This window comes from Cydia strobilella, chromosome 18 (assembly GCF_947568885.1).
Source record: "Cydia strobilella chromosome 18, ilCydStro3.1, whole genome shotgun sequence".
In the NCBI taxonomy this organism is placed as follows: Eukaryota; Metazoa; Arthropoda; class Insecta; order Lepidoptera; family Tortricidae; genus Cydia; species Cydia strobilella.
Genome location: NC_086058.1, coordinates 5,113,531 through 5,134,710, shown reverse-complemented (window position 1 = coordinate 5,134,710; position 21,180 = coordinate 5,113,531). Strand labels below are relative to the sequence as shown.

The following is a 21,180-nucleotide window of genomic DNA, read 5'->3' as shown; positions in this document are numbered from 1 at the left end:
AGTTAGGTTCGGTAATGATAAATAAACTTATTTTAAAAGTAACAAACGGCATTCTTCATGCATTCTTCGTAAACACCTTCACTAACATGACATTTGCCTACGTCTATCTTGTCTATAATCAATGACAGGAATAATAAGTGCTAAAAGGCGGAATTGTTGTATTTTGTTAAAATACTTTAATGTTCCTTCTTTATTCCCACTTATTATCTTCGCTGGATCATGATGTCGACCACCGAAGGCGAGCTTGACGTCGAGGTGTCTCATGAACGTGAAGAGGGAGAGGTTAGAAGTATTGTTTTACGCGTACATTTTGCTAGCATTTATCACCCTATTTCCTGTGTATTTTTCGTTTAAAAGGCATCTGCCGCCTAAATTATGTAATTATCCATCTTCTAAACAGTCATAATGATAATTTATATGCATATTAAATGTAATTCACGCGGTGAAACGTAGTACTTTTTTGCTCTGACGTTTGGGCGTGCTTAGATTTACGCGTCCCATTTTTCGTTGTAGTTGGAGGATTCAGATGTGGAAGAGGGCACGTATATACCGCTGGAGCGGCCGGAGGCGTTCAACCCGCCGTCGCTGGTGAACATGCAGATACAAGACGAGCTGAGCGACGAGGGTTCGCCGCAGGAGTCGTCAGGGTCTGACTCGGAGGAGGAGCCGCGGCGGCGACCGAAGCGCACGAAGCTGAGGCCGAAACGCCCGCAGCAGTCGCAGCCGGACAAAAAAGACAAATATAATGTTTGGTGCAAAGCATTGCAGGTAATTTTGAGACAAAAAAATTTGACATACGCCAGAAACAGTTCCTGATAATGATTTGATAAATTGGTTGTCATACCAAATATGATTTTGGCTGCATAAACCAAATACTTATAGCAAGAAACTTAATTTTCTAAACCCCTCAATTCCTAGATACAGGGATCAAGGGATACTTTGTCACGTTATGGAGAGTTGTTGTTAAATGGAGTGAAATTAACATTAAAGAAAACCAACTTGAGTCAAAATGTGTCGACATTTTAAGGAGTGATTTGTTATATGAAGTGACGTTGTGTAATAGACACAAATTCAGTAGCATATGTATTTGTAATTTACCTAAATTACTTTTTCTTTAATTGCAGGAAGACTTACTAACAGAAGACATGGTCAGCTGCGATGTCTCTAAAAAAAGCAGATATGGCGTTGAATCTTATGATTATACTATTAAGTATAGATTAGATGATAGCTATATTCCTAAGAATGTATTCACAAGTAATAACTTGGAGGATGAAAATACGTCAAAGAAACGGAGGCATTCAGAGAGGTCTAATGTAAAACTGAGGCTCGGTAAAAGACCAATGAATGAAGATCATAGTAGTAAGCAGCAGCCGAGGGTACTAGATGATTTGGTGGCGACTTCTGAGGATCCTATAGAAGTAATCGCTTTGGAAATTGCAGAGAAGTTACAGGAAGAGAAGACAGAATTAGTAGGTAAGTCGATTTTCACTTATCCATAAATACGAAAATATAAATGCGAAAGTCTGTCTGTATGTCTGTCTGCCTGTGTGTTACCTCTTCACGCTTAAACCGCTGAACCAATTTATTAGAAATTTGGCATAGAGATTGTTTGAGTCCCGGAGAAGGACATAGGATAGTTTATATCCCGAAAATCATCCCTTAACAGGGTCAAATCAAATCTATCACTGGGGGGCGAAAGCCGAGACTCGGTGTCCAAGTTTGAGTACCTAGGAAGCGTATTATCCTGCAAAGGTGGAGCAGATGAAGACATCGACAACAGGATAAAGAAGGTGAAGGCTGCGTTCGCTCAGTTAAAGGCTGTTTGGGAGTCAAATGTGCTCACGCGACATGTTGAACTTTCCCTCTTTGAATCCATTGTGAAATCAGTGTTGCTTCTTGGCTGCGAAACGTGGAGAGTGACGAAGGCCCTAACGAATAAACTTCAAGTCTTCGTCAACAAATCCCTCAGGTTGATCAAAAGTTCTCATTTTAAAACTACGTGTTGGATTGGATTGGATCGACATGAGGTTTATCTATCTCTGAAATTAGTTTATGTAGCTTCAGTTTATGAAACAAATGAAATAGAGCAAAAACAAATTTTGTATGAAAAACTTAAATTTGCTGTATTTTGGTATCTGGAATGGTATCTGGTATCTGAAACTATATTAACTAATTCTTCTTCTTCCTCGGTTCCTCATGGCTGAGGTTTGCGATCACATGAGGTCGTTATTTTGTGCACCACGGCTCTTCATTCTGCACGATTTTCCGCCTTCCTGATGATAATAGGCGCCTGTGTAGATCCCTGGCAGGTCTTTACAGTGTCTACCCAGCGGGTTGGTGGATGTCCACTACCCCGTCCTCCATCCACCATTCCAATAAGGAAATTCATTAAATAGAACTTTGCTTAGGGCAACATAATCGCACAAATAAATCAAATTTAATGCCGGATCCAGATTCTCGCGCCTCCTAGAGGCGCTCGGCGGGAGTCTTGGCGAGTGGAGGCCGTAGGAGTGCTAGCCATCCACACTCTCGATTTATTCACAGTTGCTCGCTACGTCTACTACTAGATGGACGTGATTGAAGTGACTCTATTTCCAAAAATATGTACCGTAGACCCAAAATTAGTATTAATCCATGTAAATCTAGCATAGATTACATGAAAAATTGTCCAGTTTTGACGTTGTCTGCAGCAGCAAAGACAAAGTGAGCGAGCGCGAGAGTGTGGATGGTTCCCTCGCCTCACCCCCTTGCGTCCTTTGACTCGCGTCCGAAAAACCGACAACAAGCGGAGCGACAGTGAGGCGAGCCGAGGAAAGACGAGGGGGCACGAACGCACCGTCCACACGTACTCGCGTGCCCTCCTGTAGCCTCGTGGAGAGTCTGGTCTGGATGCGGCATGATGGATAACCCCTGAGAGAGGTCAAAAAACACCATGGCCTAAAAATTCCCAGGGCATCAAAATGTCTTTCTAGCACTGATTCTTATTATTTGCATTTTCAGGTAGAATTATACAGGTACTAGGCGCAAGCAAGGCTTTAGAAATATACAAGGAGACACAGAGGGTTGAGGCTGATGGAGGCATGCTGGTCATGGTAAGAAAGTTCACATTATATTTAACTAAATTGAATAAATATTCCAATCTGGATCTGGCCTACGAATTTATACCAGTGACCATAGAGATCAGCATCCCTTGGTGCGCTGATGCAAAAAAAACATAAGGAAGCTGGTCCGGGAAAAAAGCTGCGACCCCAGGTGCGGCGCATATTTAGATAGCCATTCAAAGAGGCAACGCCAGCAGCGTGCTGGGCACATTTATGCCTGGTACCTGTCGGCCCTAGTATAGTATATAATTAAGTTATTATTTTTAATTATTTTTATTTAAACCTATTTAAGTTTATTAAAATTGAAAAGCATTGACACTGTCAGCCAAGTTACTTTAGTGTCCCTTTGGTAGAATATTCCTTATCTAAAATTCTAAATGTACGGTCAGCTGCAGAGAAAAGGTGCCATGCTGCATACAAACTTTTATGAAGGGGTGGTGTACATCAGAGGCTGTCTCTTCTGTCTCCATGCACACTTGCTTCCTTCTTTCTATTTAGCTCTAGGAGGAAACCAAACGGAGTAGCCATTAACAGGCATTCCCCTCTGTCGAAAATAGTCCGCCAATGATCATACACAATGTATGGACTGACGTTTATCTGACATGGCTATTTTGACGTTCCCCTCCCCCGCAAATTTGGCAGACTTTATGGTACAGCAAATTACAGACGTGGCGGCTCCGATAGGTTATATCCTCCTAGATTTAGCTCGCTGGAAGCGGTGTATTTTTCCTATAATAAATAAATTAAAATTAACGTTTTAATTTTGTGATCCAGAACGGCACCCGTCGACGGACGCCCGGCGGCATCTACTTCTTCCTCCTGAAGCGGGACGACGAGATCTCGCAGGAGATGATCAACCAGATCTTCAACGAGGAGCGCAAGGAGACCGCGCGGCGTATTAAACGGGCGCGGGCGAAGAGTCGCCAGAAGGTTATGGAACAGCTTAAACAGAGTCTCACAGGTGAGCGGTAACGGTTTTAACCCTTTAACAGCCAAATTACGTCAGCTGACGCTCGCCGCTACAGCTCAATATTAACCTTCGTATTGTATAAATTTTCTCAAACGATTTTTAGCCTAAAACCCTAATCTGTTTAATAAAAGCTAGTGTTTCTTTTGTGCGGGCGGTTAACTCCTGTATTAGCCACGTGGCAAAGCAACAATGTTCTTTAAAAAGCAACTGTATATTGGTGGTTTTAAGGTTCAAGTCTATGTACATCTAGCATGTTTTGGTAATGTATCGACCACCTCAATGAAGGCGAGCGCTCATATTATTATATAGATTTGAACCTTAAAACCAATACGATACAGCAGCTTATTAAACGATATTGTTGCTTTGCCACGCACTCAAACGGGAGCAGACCGCTCACATAACAGAAACAATGGCTTTTGTTTAACAGATTAGGGTCTTAGGCGTAAAAATCATTTGAGAAAATTCATACTATACTAGGTTCTCGGTGACGCGCCACGCACGATAGGCGTCGCGATCAAAGAGTTAATCACAGACTACATTGACTTAGGTGCCAGTGCTACATTTGTCAGATCTGGACGCACCTTTAAAAAGTTATGTTTTTAATATGACTACGTTTTTTTTCAGAATCGGAGCTCCCCACTCTCCTGTCCCGCGGCGAGGCCACCGTGCAGACCCCGCACGGGTCCAACCCGCCCCCCTCCCCCGCCACCGACGCGCGCGACGGCTCCTCCGACACCGACGCGCCCGACGCGCCCCCCTCACCCTCCCCGTCCCCCTCCCACTCCCACACGCAACCGGCGAGGACCGAGCGAGGTTTGCACAACTACGATGATGATGATTACCTGGAGGTTATGTGTAATGATGATATGGATATGTTCTAGAATGTTGGCCCCGGACGGTTCTCGAGGGTATGTTGGGACTTAATAAGATGGAGTGTACTTGAGGCCTGATTTGATTGAACCAAAATTGGGTAGTGTTTCAACCACTTAATTTCTTGGAACATTTTTGATAATATGTGACGTTTTCAACCAAACGGTACGACATTGTCGCTTGATGATAAGGTTGATTTCTAATTGAAGCTATATGGAAATAGCGCCTTACTGACAAGCGACAATAAGTACCCTTTTGGTTGAAAATGGCACATATTTCAAATTGTTAGGTATTTGCTGGGAACATCTACTACATAAATAATGTGTTTAAAATCATGTTATGATCTTATGATGAGGTTGAAACGCCGATAACCCTATAAGGTGAACAGAAAAATTGAGATTCTATGTTGATGGTTCTCAGTTGAATTAGTAAACTAAGCTATGTTTTTTGATATCTCAAATATTATAATGGCTTATTTACTATCCAATCATCCTGCTTTGTCAAAGGACTGTCTCATTTCAAACATAGACAGAGAAAATCATACTATCTTTGTCTTGATAGCACCCAAAAGAAAAGGATGAGTTCAGTTTTTTTTTGTTCTTATTTACTGAGAATTTGTTTTGACTAACTCTATGTATAAAAATCAGTTGAAAAAATGGTGGCAATCCACCTGTCATTCTAATATGTTAGACATGGTTTCACCGGTATAACTATCTTATACTAGATTGTTAAACTGTATTCTAATAGTTATTTAAGGTCATCCATCTGCCTTTCTATCAATCCATTATGGCAAAATCAAAAAAGAGAGACCGGAGTACATTGAGGCTTTGAGATTGTCAATTTATGCGAGAATCGTCCCAATATAATAAATAAATGTAAAAAACAATATACCTTACTGCCCGCGTGCAAATAATTTGAATTTGTGGGGCTGTGTATATCTGTATATCACTTGTTTCATTGAAGCAACTTTGAATAATTGCTGATTAAAAATTGACCTTTTAAACAATCAGTTAATATACCGCCATTTACATGTTTTCTACCTACTGGCATGCCATGAAATTGTTTAAAATAAAATTGAATCTTTTGCCTACGTGTTTTAGGTCGTTATTTGGATATTTATACGACGAAAAGGCACGATTTTTGACGGGTATATCCGGAACTGGTTTTTTAAACGGTTAATGACAAAAACTATTTATAGTTTTTTCAAGTGAATTGAGATGTTGATTATTGATAATGGTGAATTTGTGACTGGTGCCCGTTTCGTTATTTAGTTTAAGATGTATACTAAGTAGAGATGGGCCGAATGGTAATGTTCTTATTCGGCCGAATAGTTCGGTTCGCGCTGCCGAATATTTACCGAATAAACAAACTTTTTTTAAGGGCGTCCACTAGCTGGCGCGGGTGCACTTCACGATCGGAGAGCCTACTACGAAGACCGAAGTTGGCAAATTGCGGGCATATTTCTCGTTCACTCCAATTATGGCCTAATTAAGGTGACAGTGAAAGAAGCCCGCAATTTGCGAACTTCTGTGTTCACGCTTGGCCCTCAGGCATGAGACGGTTCCGTTTCTTTTCATAAAATTTCCCGATCGGTCAGAAGGGGAAGGATCAAAAACACGTGATGAGTGCAGACCGCGGACCTGTATGAACTTGTTTTCAGCTTTTTAGGCAGTTTTAGCCCAACCGAATATTCGGTTCGGTATGAGCTGAACCGAATATTCGTATTCGGCAAAGTCCATGTTCGACCCATCTCTAATACTAAGGTCAGTCCAGTACCAATAAAAAGTTTTAACCTTTTGTCCAGAGGTTAAAATAAATACCTTTACCTCCTTCTACTTAATTATTAGCCACTCGGTTTAAGAAACTAACTCTTACCCGATGACATCGTTGTCAATTTTTTTTATTATTTTTCTTATATCTATTGTTTACTCGTAAACTATTTGACTTTATTAGAGAAAACCTTTGGTGTTGAGTTTATTGATACTTTTGTACCGACAATGATGCTTTGTTTGTGTTGACAGTTGCTTTTCGACAATGTGTTACCTAATTTTCAGGTAAAAATTATGTTCCTGGTGATGTAAAATAAAACTAAGGGAGGTAGCTAAATTGTGGCAAAAGTTGTTAGTAAATATTTGATTATTCGGTGAACTGACCATACATTTATAATTAGGATTAAATCAATTGTAATTGACATCAAACTGATACAAAAGTAGGGTTGTATATATCGATAAAAGTTTCTTACATTATCTGAAACCAAAGGAGAGGTTCAACACTGGTACGAAGAAAAATATTGTAGGTTTTTATAAATATTGATATTGATCTCAAAATTTGGAATTGAAGGCGACGAATTGACTTTTTCAGCTTGATCTTGATTTTGTAATTATAGCTGAATTCCTAATTCTTAAGCAAATCTCAAATTAAATTGTGTTTGGAGATTAATCGAGGAGAAGAACAGTAAAATAAACAGTATCGCCAACCATTTGACCAGAGAGAATGCTAAATAATTATTATAGAAGTACTACCTACCTACTCATGTACGTTATTGGCGCTGTGGGCAAGATACGAGTAACTTACGCTCACGACACCTAAGGCTCTTATATAAAAAACTTATCCATATAATTTTAATGGTACATTTTGAGACGAAAGGGGCTAATTGTAACTTTTAAATAAAAGCAACTGCCATGTAAATTCGATATAATGTAAAAGTAAGCTGTAAATGTTATGGTCAAGAAATCAATATCCGCCTAAAATTATTTTTTATAACGAAAATTCATTGATGTTCCACTCGTAGCGTTAGACAATAACTTAGTTCTGAAATGCCTCAACATAGATATTTATGTATGTAATTAATTAGAATATGTATGCTCTATCTACATAGGGTAAATCGTAAATAACTGGCCACCTTATACTAAAAATGAATTCTATTCACCTATAAAGAGAATTCATTTTAGTATAAGGTGTCAATAACTAGCCACCTTATACTAAAATGAATTCTGTATATAGGTGAATAGAATTCATTTTTAGTTTAAGGTGGCCAGTTATTAAACAGTGGCCAGTAATTGAAGAATTACCCTACTTTCCTCTTAGTTGTACGCCGAATGTGTCACCGGATCTACAATGCGTTTACGGACATTGTGAAGTGAGTAGGATTATGCATAGAACAGACCTACTTTATATAATAAATTTTATATAAAAAATAATGTCTTTATTTTTCCTTCATAATTCACAGTCAATGGAGCCAGTAGGCCGAGCACATGATTGACGCGACAGTATCTCGCCGCGAGATAGACTACCCGTCTTTTATTAACTGTATGAATTAAAGGGGGACGGGTAGTCTATGTCGCGGCGAGATACTCTCGCGCCAATCATGTGCTAGCCCGGCAGGAGGGTTTAGTATGTCGTTTATCGATGCAGATTGCAGATATACCATTATGTTTGCCGCCCCATAACCGCGAGATTCCTAATACGCCTCCCGGGGCATGGGGGTCTTTTCGCCCTTGAATAGAATATTATAATTTTTTATTGTATTACTGTGTATGTAGTACATACAGAGGTGTTTTTTTTAAACATTTATAAGTTTCAACAGTGGCTTGCTAGGGCGTACAATTTTATTAAGGTAGGTAACCTACCTGCCCTCAAACTAGCTTAAGTATATATACATAGGTACCTATCTGTTAACTTGCGAAGAATTCATTGATATTATTAAAAACTTTATTAATTAGCCAGTTCTTAAGCCTCCGTTTGAACATAATTCCGTCTAGCGCTTTCGAATCTAGAGGAAAATGCGGATAGCTATAATAAAAGTGCTTTTTTTGTACAGTTGTTTACCTTCGGAAGGCAAAGATCATATTTGTACTGATGACTTATTTACAAAAAATGCAGCTTGACTTTTAATAAAGAGACATAGCTCTAGGACGTAAATACCTACAGGTTAAAGTTAAAACATTTTTCTCGAAGCGATTACTCGGTGCGCATACGATTTGTCTGGATCGATATTTTTGCCTTCGACTGTACATCAACAGAATTGCCCCAATATATAACTCCATATGTAAGTAGTGAATACACACTTCCGTAATAAGCATTTACTACCACAGTTTCGGAACATGTTTGCGAAAGTATTGATAAGGCAAAACAGCCACTGGAAATCTTGCTATTAATGTGCTCAATATGAGTCCTCCAATTTAAGTGGGTCTATTTTAACATCAAGAAAGCTAGCACTTGTAACTTCTTCAATAGAAGTCCCTGCGTCAGATATATCTAAAGGACTTGGTGGTTTTATAATGTCTAAATTGAATCAGCTTTGTTTTACTTAGATTCACTTTAAGATTTAGAGTTTAACATCCTAGTTATCGCAATATGCACAGGGTACTACAGCACCCTCCATTTTTTACAAGCTTTTGCAAGTCTTGCAATGTATGTATACATTTTTGTACGGGTCAAATCTTGCAAGTTAAATTTGACGTTATTTGACCCATGACCGGTTTCCGATGACAATGCAATATTATGGTACAATCGAGCTGATCTGATGATGGAGAAAGGACCATAGAAACTCAGTGATAAAACAATGCAACCTAATTGTGTTTAGGTTTGTTAGAATTGTCTAGATGAGTACTAGTTGCCTGTTGAAAGAAAAGTATAAAAGCTTGTACCTACTTATCAAAAATGAAATTTTTGCCAAAAAACTTATTGCTGCTCTCTAAACTACACCTATACCATTTTGCGCGGTCAAGTATTCCTTTTTCTAAATTTGTAGTTGAATTAACAGTATGGACGATGGTAGAAAAAAAACGACCGAATTATACATAATAGTCACTTTGTTTATTGCTTTTTCAATTCCATTACATCTAAATGTCTTCATACATTACACATTTAAACGGGAGCACTAGACAGAACTTTAAAGCTTGGAATGTATTGTTATTACTTATTAGGTAAGTAAGTATGCATTATGAATACTATTATATTTATCTGAAGCGAAATTTACTAATATTATATCTTGCCCTTGTTAACAATAGATTACATGAGACTTACTGTACATAGATAGGGTAAGGGTAAGAGTAAGAATGGCAGTATCCAAGTGAATTTATATTTAGTATGGCAAATGAACACACTTCTTACTCAATAGCAACAATAAGCAGCTAGAGGATTTTTTAAGCAAAAAAATGTGCAATCCTAATAAATACCTACCAAGCTAAGTTTGCAGCGATTTTGATAGCCCAGGCGGTGCAAGTGTTATTTTAAACGTCAAACTTCTATAACATTATGACGTTTAAATAACACTATCTAACTGGGCTATCAAAATCGCTTCCAAGTTAGCTTGGTCTAACTCTAGTGATTTGTTGGTAAATACCACTTACGCTTAAGACACTACTATTTTCTAATTCAGAGTGAAGTATAGAGGACAACTCTCTGTTGGGACTTGAGAGATAATACTCGAAATGATTAGGGGTCAAATCGCAAGTTGTGTGAGAACATCTTTCATCCCTTTTGTAAAGTAACATGCTAATAATTAGAAAGAGGTGGGTAGTCTTTATCGCGTGACTAGACTTGAGCTAAAGAGAGCCATATCATTTCTTTAAGGGGATCCCATGCCCCAATGACCTTCAATCTGAATCCCTTAGTTTTCTAATGATTTTTGTAGCTTATCATTATCATATTAACAGCAACGGCTTTAAGCAATATAGTATCCCATATTTACTTCAAAGTTCATTGTTTTCGAGATATTTGGCATCAGTTTTTAGGCCAAAAAACTGGTTTTCTGGCCATAGGTAGCTTTTAGAGACGTCAAGGACGAACCCAAATATGTAGATTTTGTATAGGTAAGATCTTTTACAGCAATCGAGATACGAAAAATGCGTTTGTCTAGACAATGTTTAAAAAAAAACATAAATAAATAAGTATTCATTTCTTTCAAAATCCGGTAGACAAAAATGGAGATAAAAGATTGAAGAACCGACAGCCGACAGCCGTTTGTCTTATAATTCTATATGTAGTGCAAAAGTAGAAGATACGATTCAAAACTTGTCAAAAATCGATGAAAACCTCGGGTAGCTCCTTAACCTTTTCGACGCCATGTCAAACACAAAAGCTGTCATTCGGACGCCACGTCACCGAAGTGTCAAAAACTGAAATTGAACTTTATGCACATGCACGTAGGTCTATGTTGCTCTGTGGTCTTCGACCGATTAATCGGTCTTTGGCGTTGGACCGGCGGTGCCGATATATCCGTCATTGGCGTCCAAAAGGTTAAATAGTTAGCATATTTTTAAACTTCTTTGCCTTTGTCGCCTTTGTTAAAGTAAGGGCGCTAAGTTCGAAAAATTTAGTACATTGACCCGTGATTTCTTATCTCTATTGCATGCGCATAACTCTAGTTATATTTCTGTGACATCGACCGCCAGCCTCATGGGCGGGTCAGCAGTATACTTAATTGAGTGCGTGGGACATAAAATAGTAGAAATTATATAAAATTGAAGTAAAAAAAATCCATACTAAATTGTTGCCATGTTTAAGCATTTTACGTCAAAAAAGTGAGAGTTACGTAGGAAGTGGCGCCCTCAATAATTTTCTACAATTTCTTGTCGGACCAAGATAGCAAATGGCGGGTCAGATGTTTGGAATATTTCGTGCTTTGCATCCTCACTTACTTGCCAACCCTAACAGATACTTTTCATAGTGTAAGAGAGCTTCATTGCTAATATACTTAATAAAATTGAAGAGTTAGTAAAATATGAGGGCATGTTTGGAGTACCCTCTTGTGAATCAGTCAGACCCTCAGACCACAGGTCCAAGTTGCAGTGATTATAAATTATTATCTTGATAAGGCCTCAGTACTTGAGTCACAACTGAAAATTAGGTTGGAAGTTTCTTGAGGGTTTGGGTTTGATTAAGGGAAGTCCAGCATCTGAAAGATGTAAACAAATACCTAATTAATAAATATACTGAAAAAATAAAGAAACATAATTATGTTTGAATAAAATTAAGGTATTTTCTTGAAAACAGTAGCAAACTGTAATCAGTATTGTACTGCCAATTAGTAAAAGTAAATATGTATAACACCTTTTTTAGGGTTCCGTAACCAAAGTGTAAAAACGGGACCCTATACTAAGTGTGTCTGTCCGTCTGTCTGTCACCAGGCTGTATCTCATGAACCGTGACAGCTAGACAGTTGAAATTTGTATTTCTGTTGCCGCTATAACAACAAATACTAAAAAGTATGGAACCCTCGGTGGGTCGAGTCCGACTCGCACTTGTCGGTTTTTTTATATGTGCAATTTTTCCATTAAATTTTCTTTCATCAGACTTACGACAAACTAAGTTCTTATTCAAGCTGAAGTTGCACAATCTTTTAGAAAATTCTTATACATATGTTTGCCCTGATGCGTGACTAGTATAGATTGTCTTGTGGCATTAAGTCTGCTTCTGTACTTTGATTTACTGCTGTGCAATAAGGATGAAATAAATAAATAATTTCCTCTTACTATTTGGCTGGATAGTCGAAATTGCTTACCAGCTGTGGCAGGCATTTTTCGACATGCTCAATGTCAACTTTATCACAGGACTCTCGTAGTGCCTGGCTTGAGGCACGGAGACAAGTCTCTGTAACCAGGCATTTGGCAACTTCCACAACCAGAGACAATGCATCATTGCCCAGCTTTGTCTTGTTGTCTTCGAAAGAGCTGTTTAGCAGCTCTTTTATGACATCCTATTTATTACAAAAAATACATGTGATTATTTAAATTTCTAGAACAAAGATTTCAAAAGTAAAGATTCATATAATTCCATCCTAACATTCTTGTTTGGTGTGCCTTGGCAGAATGGCACAATGCGATTGGTAGATGAGTTCGCATCAAGCGCAAATTGGTCAACGGAATGATTGGCTCGAATTCGTGCATGACACCGCTGTACAGGCACCATTCTTGGTGCCCATAAGGCCCATGTTTACGTAGTAATATATAAAAAATAAAATAATAAATAAAAAAGCCTTTTATTTCCAATTTACAATTGTTTTTACATTAGAAGTTTTAGCATATTGGTTAGTAAGTTTCTTATAGTTAGTAGTTAGTGTTAGGTTTATGTATTCTATTTACTATCTATTTATTTAATTTGGACCCCTCTTTGGGTGTAGGCCTCCTCCAATTCTCTCCATTTCTGCCTGTCTTCCGCTTTGTTTAGCCAGTCTTTCCCTGCAATTTCTTTTATATCGTCCAGCCATCGTTTATATGGCTTTCCTACTTTCCTTTTGCCACTTGGGCCTTTCCATTTCGTTGCCAATATTGTCCATCTATGGTCTTTGTACCGTGCGATGTGTCCTGCCCACCGCCATTTTAATTTGAGGGCTTGAGTTAGTGCGTCTTGTAACTTTGTTTTTTCTCTTATAGATGTACTCTTTATTTTTTGTATCTTTTTTATGTTGAGCATGCTCCTCTCCATGGCTCTTTGGGTGGTTCTTATCTTTCTCTTTATTTTATCTGTAAAAGTCCATGTTTGGCACCCATAGAGCAGGCTCGGTAGAAGGCATGTATCTGCCACTATCTTTTTTAGGTTTAAGCTGTATTTGCCTTTTAGGATTTCTTGCAGTGACCAGAATTTCCTCCAGGTTATGTTGGCTCTCCTTTCTACCTCTTCTTCGTTGTTTGTTGTTGTAAAGGACAGTTGCTTTCCTAGATATATATATTGGTCTACATAGTCTATGTTGTTGCCATTGATATTTATTTGTATTTGTTTGCTGTTTGTCATTATTTTGGTTTTATTTGTGTTCATTTGTAAGCCTGCTTTGGTGCTTTCTTCGTCTAGTTGGTTTATAAGCACTCTTAGTTCTGTTGCAGTTTCAGCTACTATGACTATGTCGTCTGCAAATCTCAAATGGTTTATTAACTGGCCCTCCAGATTGATGCCTTTTGATTCCCATTTGAGATTCCGAAATATGATTTCCAGGACAGCAATAAAGATCTTGGGTGATAAAGGATCTCCTTGTCGGACTCCCCTTTCTATCCTTATCTGTTTCCCTCTTGTCTCGAGCTTGACTCGGCTGGTGCTTTTCGCGTATATATTCTTTATAATATTAATGTATTTTTGGTCCACATTAAGCTGTTTCAATGCATTCCAGATTGCGCTGTGATTGATGCTATCAAATGCCTTGCTATAATCTATAAAGGCGACGTATAGGTTCCTATTGAACTCTTTATACTTCTCTATCATCTGTTCTAGTGCTTGTATGTGATCAGTGGTGCTGAAACCTGCCCTGAAACCAGCCTGCTCTCTTGGTTGTGAGTCGTCAATTGTTTTGGATATTCGCCTTAACATTATTGAGGAGAACAGTTTGTATATGCTCGCCAGTAAGCTGATTGGCCTATAGTTACCGATGTCTAAGGAGTTGCCTTTCTTGTACAGCAATATTATGTCGGATGTACACCATTGCTCTGGTATGGTTTCGGAATTAAGTACCATATTGAATAGATGTGTTATATGTTGAAGCAGGATTGGTGTACCATGTTTTAGAGCTTCGTTTGTTATTCCATCAGGACCTGGGCTTTTTTCGGTTTTCAGCTGCTTTATGTGCTCATAAACTTCTTTTTCTTCGATCTGCTTTACTGGCAAGTTTACGTTATTCGCAATGGGTGTTTCCTCTTGTATGTGGTTGTAGTCTTTCATTCTGTAGAGTTCTTCGTAAAAGTGTGTAGCATGATTTATTACGTCTTTCCTTGTTTTTGTTTCTTCTTTGTCTTGTCCAAGTTTTTGTATCCATGATTTGTTTAGATTAGTAATATATAAGAGATAGAGATTATTATTTGCATCCAATGTACATATTTATATTAAGTCAATGTTCTAGAATCAAAAGTTATTTCTGTACTCTCTACAATTACATGGATACACTTGTGTTACATGTACATTTAGGTTAATAATTTTTGATTTGTAACTTAAAATTCTGCCTTATACAGAGTTACGATATATACTAGTATGTGTATTATTTGACAATAGTAAAATTGCTGATAGGAACTTAGTATGGCATTTATATCTAAACTTAGTATTGCATTTATAGCGGATGAACGGTTTCTGATTCATAACAAGATTCATTGAACCGAGAAATACGAGTTTTCAATACTTTATTATATGTTAAGCTTCATCGAGTTATGTCAATAATAATTATATACCTGTTTGAAGTTGTTCTTGACGTTAGAAGCCACGGAAGCTGGATCAATGTTGTCGTCTTTGTTTTCATTGCTGTTTCGAGCCATGGCACACCTTCTTTATTATTTACTTTCCAGAAAAATTTGCGTTAAATATATAAACTATAAACGCAACACTGAATGCGGCAAAATAGTCTAAAATCTAAATCAGGATCAGATTGATTTGACATTGACATTTGTGATACGTTCAGAAACTTATGTACAGACATAGAAGGTAGGATCGTATAGAAGTGGCCTACCGCGTGCGCCCGTGCGGGGCAGCATACGAACAGAAAAAAATGTGAGTGTAACAAGGACAAACAATAATAACGCTTTCTCTGCTACTCCTACTGAAAGATACATAAGACTATCCCGTTCTGACAGTTCCCCCCACCACTCATGCCTAATCCAGTTTTATACTAGATTCATGTCTGACAATCATTACATTATAAATAAAATTATGACTTTCAATAATTATGTCATACAAAGGTATCCCCATATATCACGTTTTTCTTATTTTATTTGAGTCTCAGATATTGAAAAAATGTATCCCACCTGTACGGGTGTAGTTCAAAAATTAGCTTTTGTTTCTTAACTGCGATGTCAACAACTCTACAGCAAAGACACGAACAAGGCACACACCTGACACACCGCAATCACTTAAATGTGTAGCGGTGTGTGCCTCGCAAAAGCAGAAGTCTACTCAATCATTATTATGATAAACGATAAACACATTCGTAGCCAGCGACCCGCGAGACGGATTCTCTGTTCGTAGGCGCTTTTCGCTACATACAAGTTTTCCCGTATTGTCCGCTACGCTCGTAGCACGTAGCTCGCACTGGCACTAAATCCAGCTACGTAGATATTTCAGACCGAGGAATTTGGAAACTTTAAATCGATTTCCAAGAAAACTTTCAAAATTATTTTTTAACAAGCAGCAACGTCACAGACGATGCTTAGAAAAAATTTAGAAATGAAAAAATTACTGCCTTGGGTGAGACTTGAACTCACGGCCTCTGGATAACACTTCACCCACTCTGCACTTCACTTGGCCTCGAAACTTCACTTTCATTGAGGATAGTTGCTAAACAAATAAAACAATACCAGTCAATACTTATAACAGTATAATTACATAGTAATAAATAATCTTAATAGTACATTGTGTTGTGTGCTACGTTGGTCATTGTACACGAGGCGATATTGCGCATAAAGAAAGCCGATGTGTGAAATGACCAATGCACACGCGTTTCACGCGTTATGTATACAACGTTTTTCAATACACTTGCGAGGTAAAAAAGGAAACTTTCATATTAATCAAATTTTAATTGTTAAAACAGTTAGTATGCAGTGCTGCATCTGGCATACTGCCTGCCGCGCCTCTCGCCTGCCAAATCTACTCGACAAATTTAAGAAGGCTCCGTTTCCATACATATTATTAGCAATCCAAGCAACCTTTTTAAGTCAGTCGGATTATAATTCATTACCTAACAAGTAATATAATGAAAAATCACGCGTGTTTAATATCTAGGAGGCCTTAAAGCGGTTCAATAACTTGTTAACCATGTTACGAGCAAGTGTGTTGAAATAATACATTACGATACTAGTGCGATAAATTAAAACACGACCGAAGGGAGTGTTTTAAATCGACACGAGTTGTGAATTACCTATTCGCACATGCATCGTACAACGTTTTACAGTACATATGGCCCTTTAGTTTTTGTATATAGTTACATAATGTGCTAATTATCGCACTAGTGCGGTAAAGTAGCACCATGTGTACTGTAAAATACTCTTAGCTTATCATCTGCTCATTAAGCACTAAAAACTCTAACAAATACAAAATTCGTTCCCTAACATCGTCCAAGGATTTATTAGGAAGGCTCCCTGAGGCCAGCTGCAGGACCTTTTTCTGCTCAATAATTTCCAGTATAGTTTTATCCTTCATCTCTTCTGGGGTCAAGCTCTGTTTCAACACTTCTAGAAGTGTTTTATCTTCGTCTCTTTTCCACTCAGGGGCCTCGGTTTTGACTGAGTATTCGTCTTCCGACATGATCATCATGGACATTTCAGATTCAGAGTAATCTTGGACTTCGGTCTTGGTTATGTTGAGCTGTGGTGTGTCTATTATGTTTTCTGATACAGGGTCCTCCTAAAATAGATAAAACAACAATTTTAAATATATATTTAAAAAAATAATCACCCCTACGATTAAGGGTGACAAGTAAAGAAAAGCAAAAAAAAATATGTTTTATTGGGTACAATATTTCTTATGTAACTCACGAAATTGAACCTTATTACAATGCATTTATAGGTACATTTTACAGCCCTTGTTTCATTATGATAACAACAACCTTTTTCATAAATTGTGAATGAAATGCGACATGCTAGTTAATACGGATGTGGCAAAAATGAGAATTTATGTGGAACCAGCGGTGGAAGCATGGTTCCATTTTTATCGCCTGTCACTATGCCTGTCACTTTCGCACTTACATATGTGACGTTTTCAACCAAAAGGTACCACATTGTCGCTTGTCGATAAGGTTGATTTCAAATTAAAGCTATATGGAAATAGCGCCTTATTGACAACCGACAATAAGTACCCTTTTGATTGAGAATGGCACATATACTAGTTAGAACGTGACAGGCATGGTGACAGGTGCTACGGCCGCAGACCATGATACTATTTGACAACTGTCAAATGTTAAATAACATAACCAATGTCCATAGCTGCCAGGTAGCCAATACAATACAGACCTTAGAGCAGCCATTCTCAAAGTGTGCTCCGCGGACCCCTAGGGCTCCGCAAGGCTTCTGTAGAGGCTCCGCGAGAAAAAAAAACCAGATCTTCTGGCTTGGTTCACGGTTCAATGGTGACAAAAGATTTTTTTTAAACTTGGGGCTCCGTCAAATATTTCGCTTTCCGAAAGGGTTCCGTCGCCAAAAAAAGTTTGAGAACCGCTGTTTTAGAGCATTTTTAACAACCGGAGTCGCCTTTAAGAGCTAACCACTGTCGAAAACCTCACCCAATGGTCATACTTATTGTATAGACTGACGTTTATCAGACCCATCACAATGTACATTTGACGTGCCCCTCCCCCGCAAAAATCGGCAGACTGTTTTGTACAGAAAATTACAGACACGGCGTCTCCAGTTATGAAATGCTCTAAGATACAGACGGGTTAATTAATGTTTCAATGTACTTACTGTTTTAATATTACTGCCTTGTGTTTCGTTTAATTCTTCGGGATTTTCATTAATTATTAAACTATCATTTCTTGAGTCGTCATCACTGGAAGAAAGTTTATAATTTACGTATACAATTCATAAAAACTTAGAAAAAAAATCGTATTTCTGTACTGAAATGAATGCACAAGTCATTATTAAATAAACTTACCTAACTATATTTAGTCAATTATAGACCCATTTGTGACGTTTCCAATTAAAAAGTCATTGTCGCTTACCATAAGGCCGAAAATTGCTTGTATCTTTATACGAAAAACCTGTCAGAGCATCCTTATGGCAAGCGACAATGTGGTACCTTTTGCTTGAAAACGACATATTTATTATTTGATGTGTAAATACTGGTTGCATTTGATTAATTAACAGGATATTTTCATTACATACTCTGGCAAACTTACTTACAAAGCGCGTAATTCTAATTTTCTATGGGAGGACCCTTTTTTCTACGACCCATCGCGCCTACATTTTTTAAATTTACCGCCCTTTTTACTGACGGAAATGGCTTGCCAAATTATAATATTTAATTTTACAAATACCTGGCAGAATGATCAGCTTCATAGTCCATCGTTCGCGAATCGTCGATCATAGACTCCTCTACATTCTCTGTGTTTTTATCATTGTCTACCTCCATACTATCTGTACGTTGCTCTAGTCTGTGCTCTACATTATCTGTGCTTTGAGCCTGTATATTGTCTATGGTTTGTGGTGCACTATTCTGTACGCTATCTGTGAGTTGCGAGACAGTTCTATCTTCTTCTTCGTCTGAAAGTAATGACACTACAGCAGGTGTAGATTGGGGGCCATTATTTTTTGTCATTTTGCCCTTTGATCGTAGAATTCTACTACTCTGTTCAGGGACGGCACTATTTTTCCCTGTGTTCAATTCGACTGTATCTGTATTATTTTTATTATTTTTCGGAGGCGTATTTATGACTATTCGAGCACTCGGCGTTGGTGTGTTTTTGTTTTCTTCACGGATCGGTACTTTATTCTGATTTTTTGGATCCAATCTGTAAATTAAAAATACAACAAAGTTAAAACAGTTTTAAAATACATTGCTAAGACGACATAATTTTTTTGCCATATTTAGTCTTAGATGTCTACATACTTGTTTTCAGTCAGCCAACTACTACTCATCAAGGCAATGTAACTAACTCGCATGTTCATCTGGTTTGTCCATTAATGTGTACACAGCAAGTCACTCACATTGGGTTCGTGTGAACAGTGAGTACACGTATTCTGCCAGTGTCGGGTAACCGTCACACGAGTCAAGGATACGGGAACAGCGGCGGTAGCATGGTCGCATTTTTATCGCTTGTCACCATGCCTGTCACGTTCTAACAAGGGGTCATCCATTAATTACATCACACGAATTTGAAGATTTTTTGACCCCCCCCCCCCCCCTCCTTGTCACACCTGGTCACAATTGGCTAACCCCCCCCCCTGGTGTGACATCACATATTAAGCAATTTTGTTTTCAACGAAATCAACAATTTCTATTAGTTTTTATAATTTTACCAAAAATAAACATTTTTGACAAAAGCAATGTTAGAAATTTATAACACGAAGCCGATTAGGTAAGAAGATACGTCCATAAAAACGATTATCATTGCAAAAACTAGTTATTCCACTGTTAACAGCGAATAAAAAATCAAAATCATTTTTGGTTACAGATGTAGTTAGTGACGTCACAAAGTTTGTGACCCCCCCCCCCCCCCCCCCCCCCTTTGTCACAACATGTCACATTTTTTTGAACCCCTTCCTCCCCCTAAACGTGTGACGACGTGTAATGGATGAGCCCCAAGTATGTAAGTGCGAAAGTGACGGGCATAGTGATAGGCGATAAAAATGGAACCATGCTGCACCCGCAGACGTCACACGTCGGTGAACCACTAGAGTATGTGTACACGGGTTACTCACATTGGGTTAGTGTGCGGGAACAGCGAGAACACGCATTCTGCCAGTGACCGGTAACCGTCACACGAGTCAAGGATACGGGAACAGATGTCACACGTCGGTGAACCACTAGAGTATGTGTACACGGGTTACTCACATTGGGTTAGTGTGCGGGAACAGCGAGAACACGTATTCTGCCAGTGACGGGTAACCGTCACAAGTGTCAAGGATTCGGGAGCAAATGTCACACGCGTTTGTTCGTTGGACCACTAGAGTGCTGTACACGCAGTGTAGGATTTCGTATTTACGCTTCCTGCATTGTACTACCTCCTGAAATAAATACATAAATAAAAAACCGGCCAAGTGCGAGTCGGACTCGCCCACCAAGGGTTCCGTACTTTTTAGTATTTGTTATTATAGCGGCAACAAAATCACAGTTCATGAGATACAGCCTGGTGACAGACATACGGACAGCGGAGTCTTAATAATAGGGTCCCGTTTTTACCCTTTGGGTACAGAACCCTAAAAAGTTATCGTCTTGGCCTCTCAAATCATTGACCGACCGAAGAGAAGCGGCCTCGTTTCAGCTTGGGTTTTAGGGTTCCGTACCCAAAGGGTAAAAACGGGACCCTATTACTAAGACTCCGCTGTCCGTATGTCTGTCTGTCTGTCCGTCCGTCTGTCACCAGACTGTATCTCATGAACCGTGATAGCTAGACAGCTGAAATTTTCACAGATGATGTATTTCTGTTGGCGCTATAACAACAAATAATCCCATATTGTCGCAAATAGCATTTATAATATAAGGGAACTATAATTCTAAATGTCATATATATACAGATAGTTCCTACTTGTATAATACTGCTGTAAGTTAAGCTTATTGTACCTATTACTGTTTTTTTTTACTGCGACAATAAATGACTTTTTTTAATACTAA

The 21,180-nt window shown here is 38.5% G+C and overlaps 3 protein-coding genes and 1 long non-coding RNA gene across 6 annotated transcripts in view; 1 reads left to right on the top strand and 3 right to left on the bottom strand.

Moving 5' to 3' along the window:
* The window catches only part of LOC134749449 (uncharacterized), a 604,512-nt gene that overhangs the window by 319,168 nt on the left and 264,164 nt on the right, over positions 1 to 21,180 (bottom strand). The gene's annotated exons all lie outside the window — the stretch shown is intronic.
* Positions 108 to 8,141, top strand: LOC134749288 (phosphorylated adapter RNA export protein). 2 transcript variants are annotated; one of them, XM_063684186.1, is made up of 7 exons: positions 108 to 282; positions 514 to 768; positions 1,125 to 1,473; positions 3,001 to 3,092; positions 3,876 to 4,062; positions 4,696 to 4,840; positions 4,874 to 8,141. In XM_063684186.1, exons 1-7 carry the CDS (start codon positions 220 to 222, stop codon positions 4,950 to 4,952), a joined length of 1,170 nt encoding a protein of 389 aa, XP_063540256.1. In that variant the 5' UTR covers positions 108 to 219; the 3' UTR covers positions 4,953 to 8,141. The 2 variants fall into 2 exon arrangements, with proteins under 2 accessions (XP_063540256.1, XP_063540255.1); XM_063684185.1 differs by having other exon boundaries at positions 4,696 to 8,141.
* Positions 9,755 to 15,262, bottom strand: LOC134749262 (centromere protein X-like). Its single transcript, XM_063684154.1, has 3 exons — positions 15,093 to 15,262; positions 12,449 to 12,643; positions 9,755 to 11,842 (listed from the first exon to the last, which is right to left on the bottom strand). The coding sequence occupies exons 1-3, from the start codon at positions 15,174 to 15,176 to the stop codon at positions 11,825 to 11,827; spliced, it is 297 nt and encodes a 98-aa protein (XP_063540224.1). The 5' UTR covers positions 15,177 to 15,262; the 3' UTR covers positions 9,755 to 11,824.
* LOC134749401 (uncharacterized) overlaps positions 16,215 to 21,180 on the bottom strand; it is a 38,974-nt gene continuing 34,008 nt past the window's right edge. Inside the window, exons 18-21 of the mRNA XM_063684320.1 lie at positions 20,401 to 20,573; positions 18,884 to 19,357; positions 18,312 to 18,396; positions 16,215 to 17,256 (exon numbers count right to left, since the gene is read on the bottom strand). Of these exons, the coding sequence (XP_063540390.1) occupies positions 16,900 to 17,256; positions 18,312 to 18,396; positions 18,884 to 19,357; positions 20,401 to 20,573 (1,089 nt within the window). The 3' untranslated portion in view covers positions 16,215 to 16,899. The remainder of the gene's footprint in view (positions 17,257 to 18,311; positions 18,397 to 18,883; positions 19,358 to 20,400; positions 20,574 to 21,180) is intronic.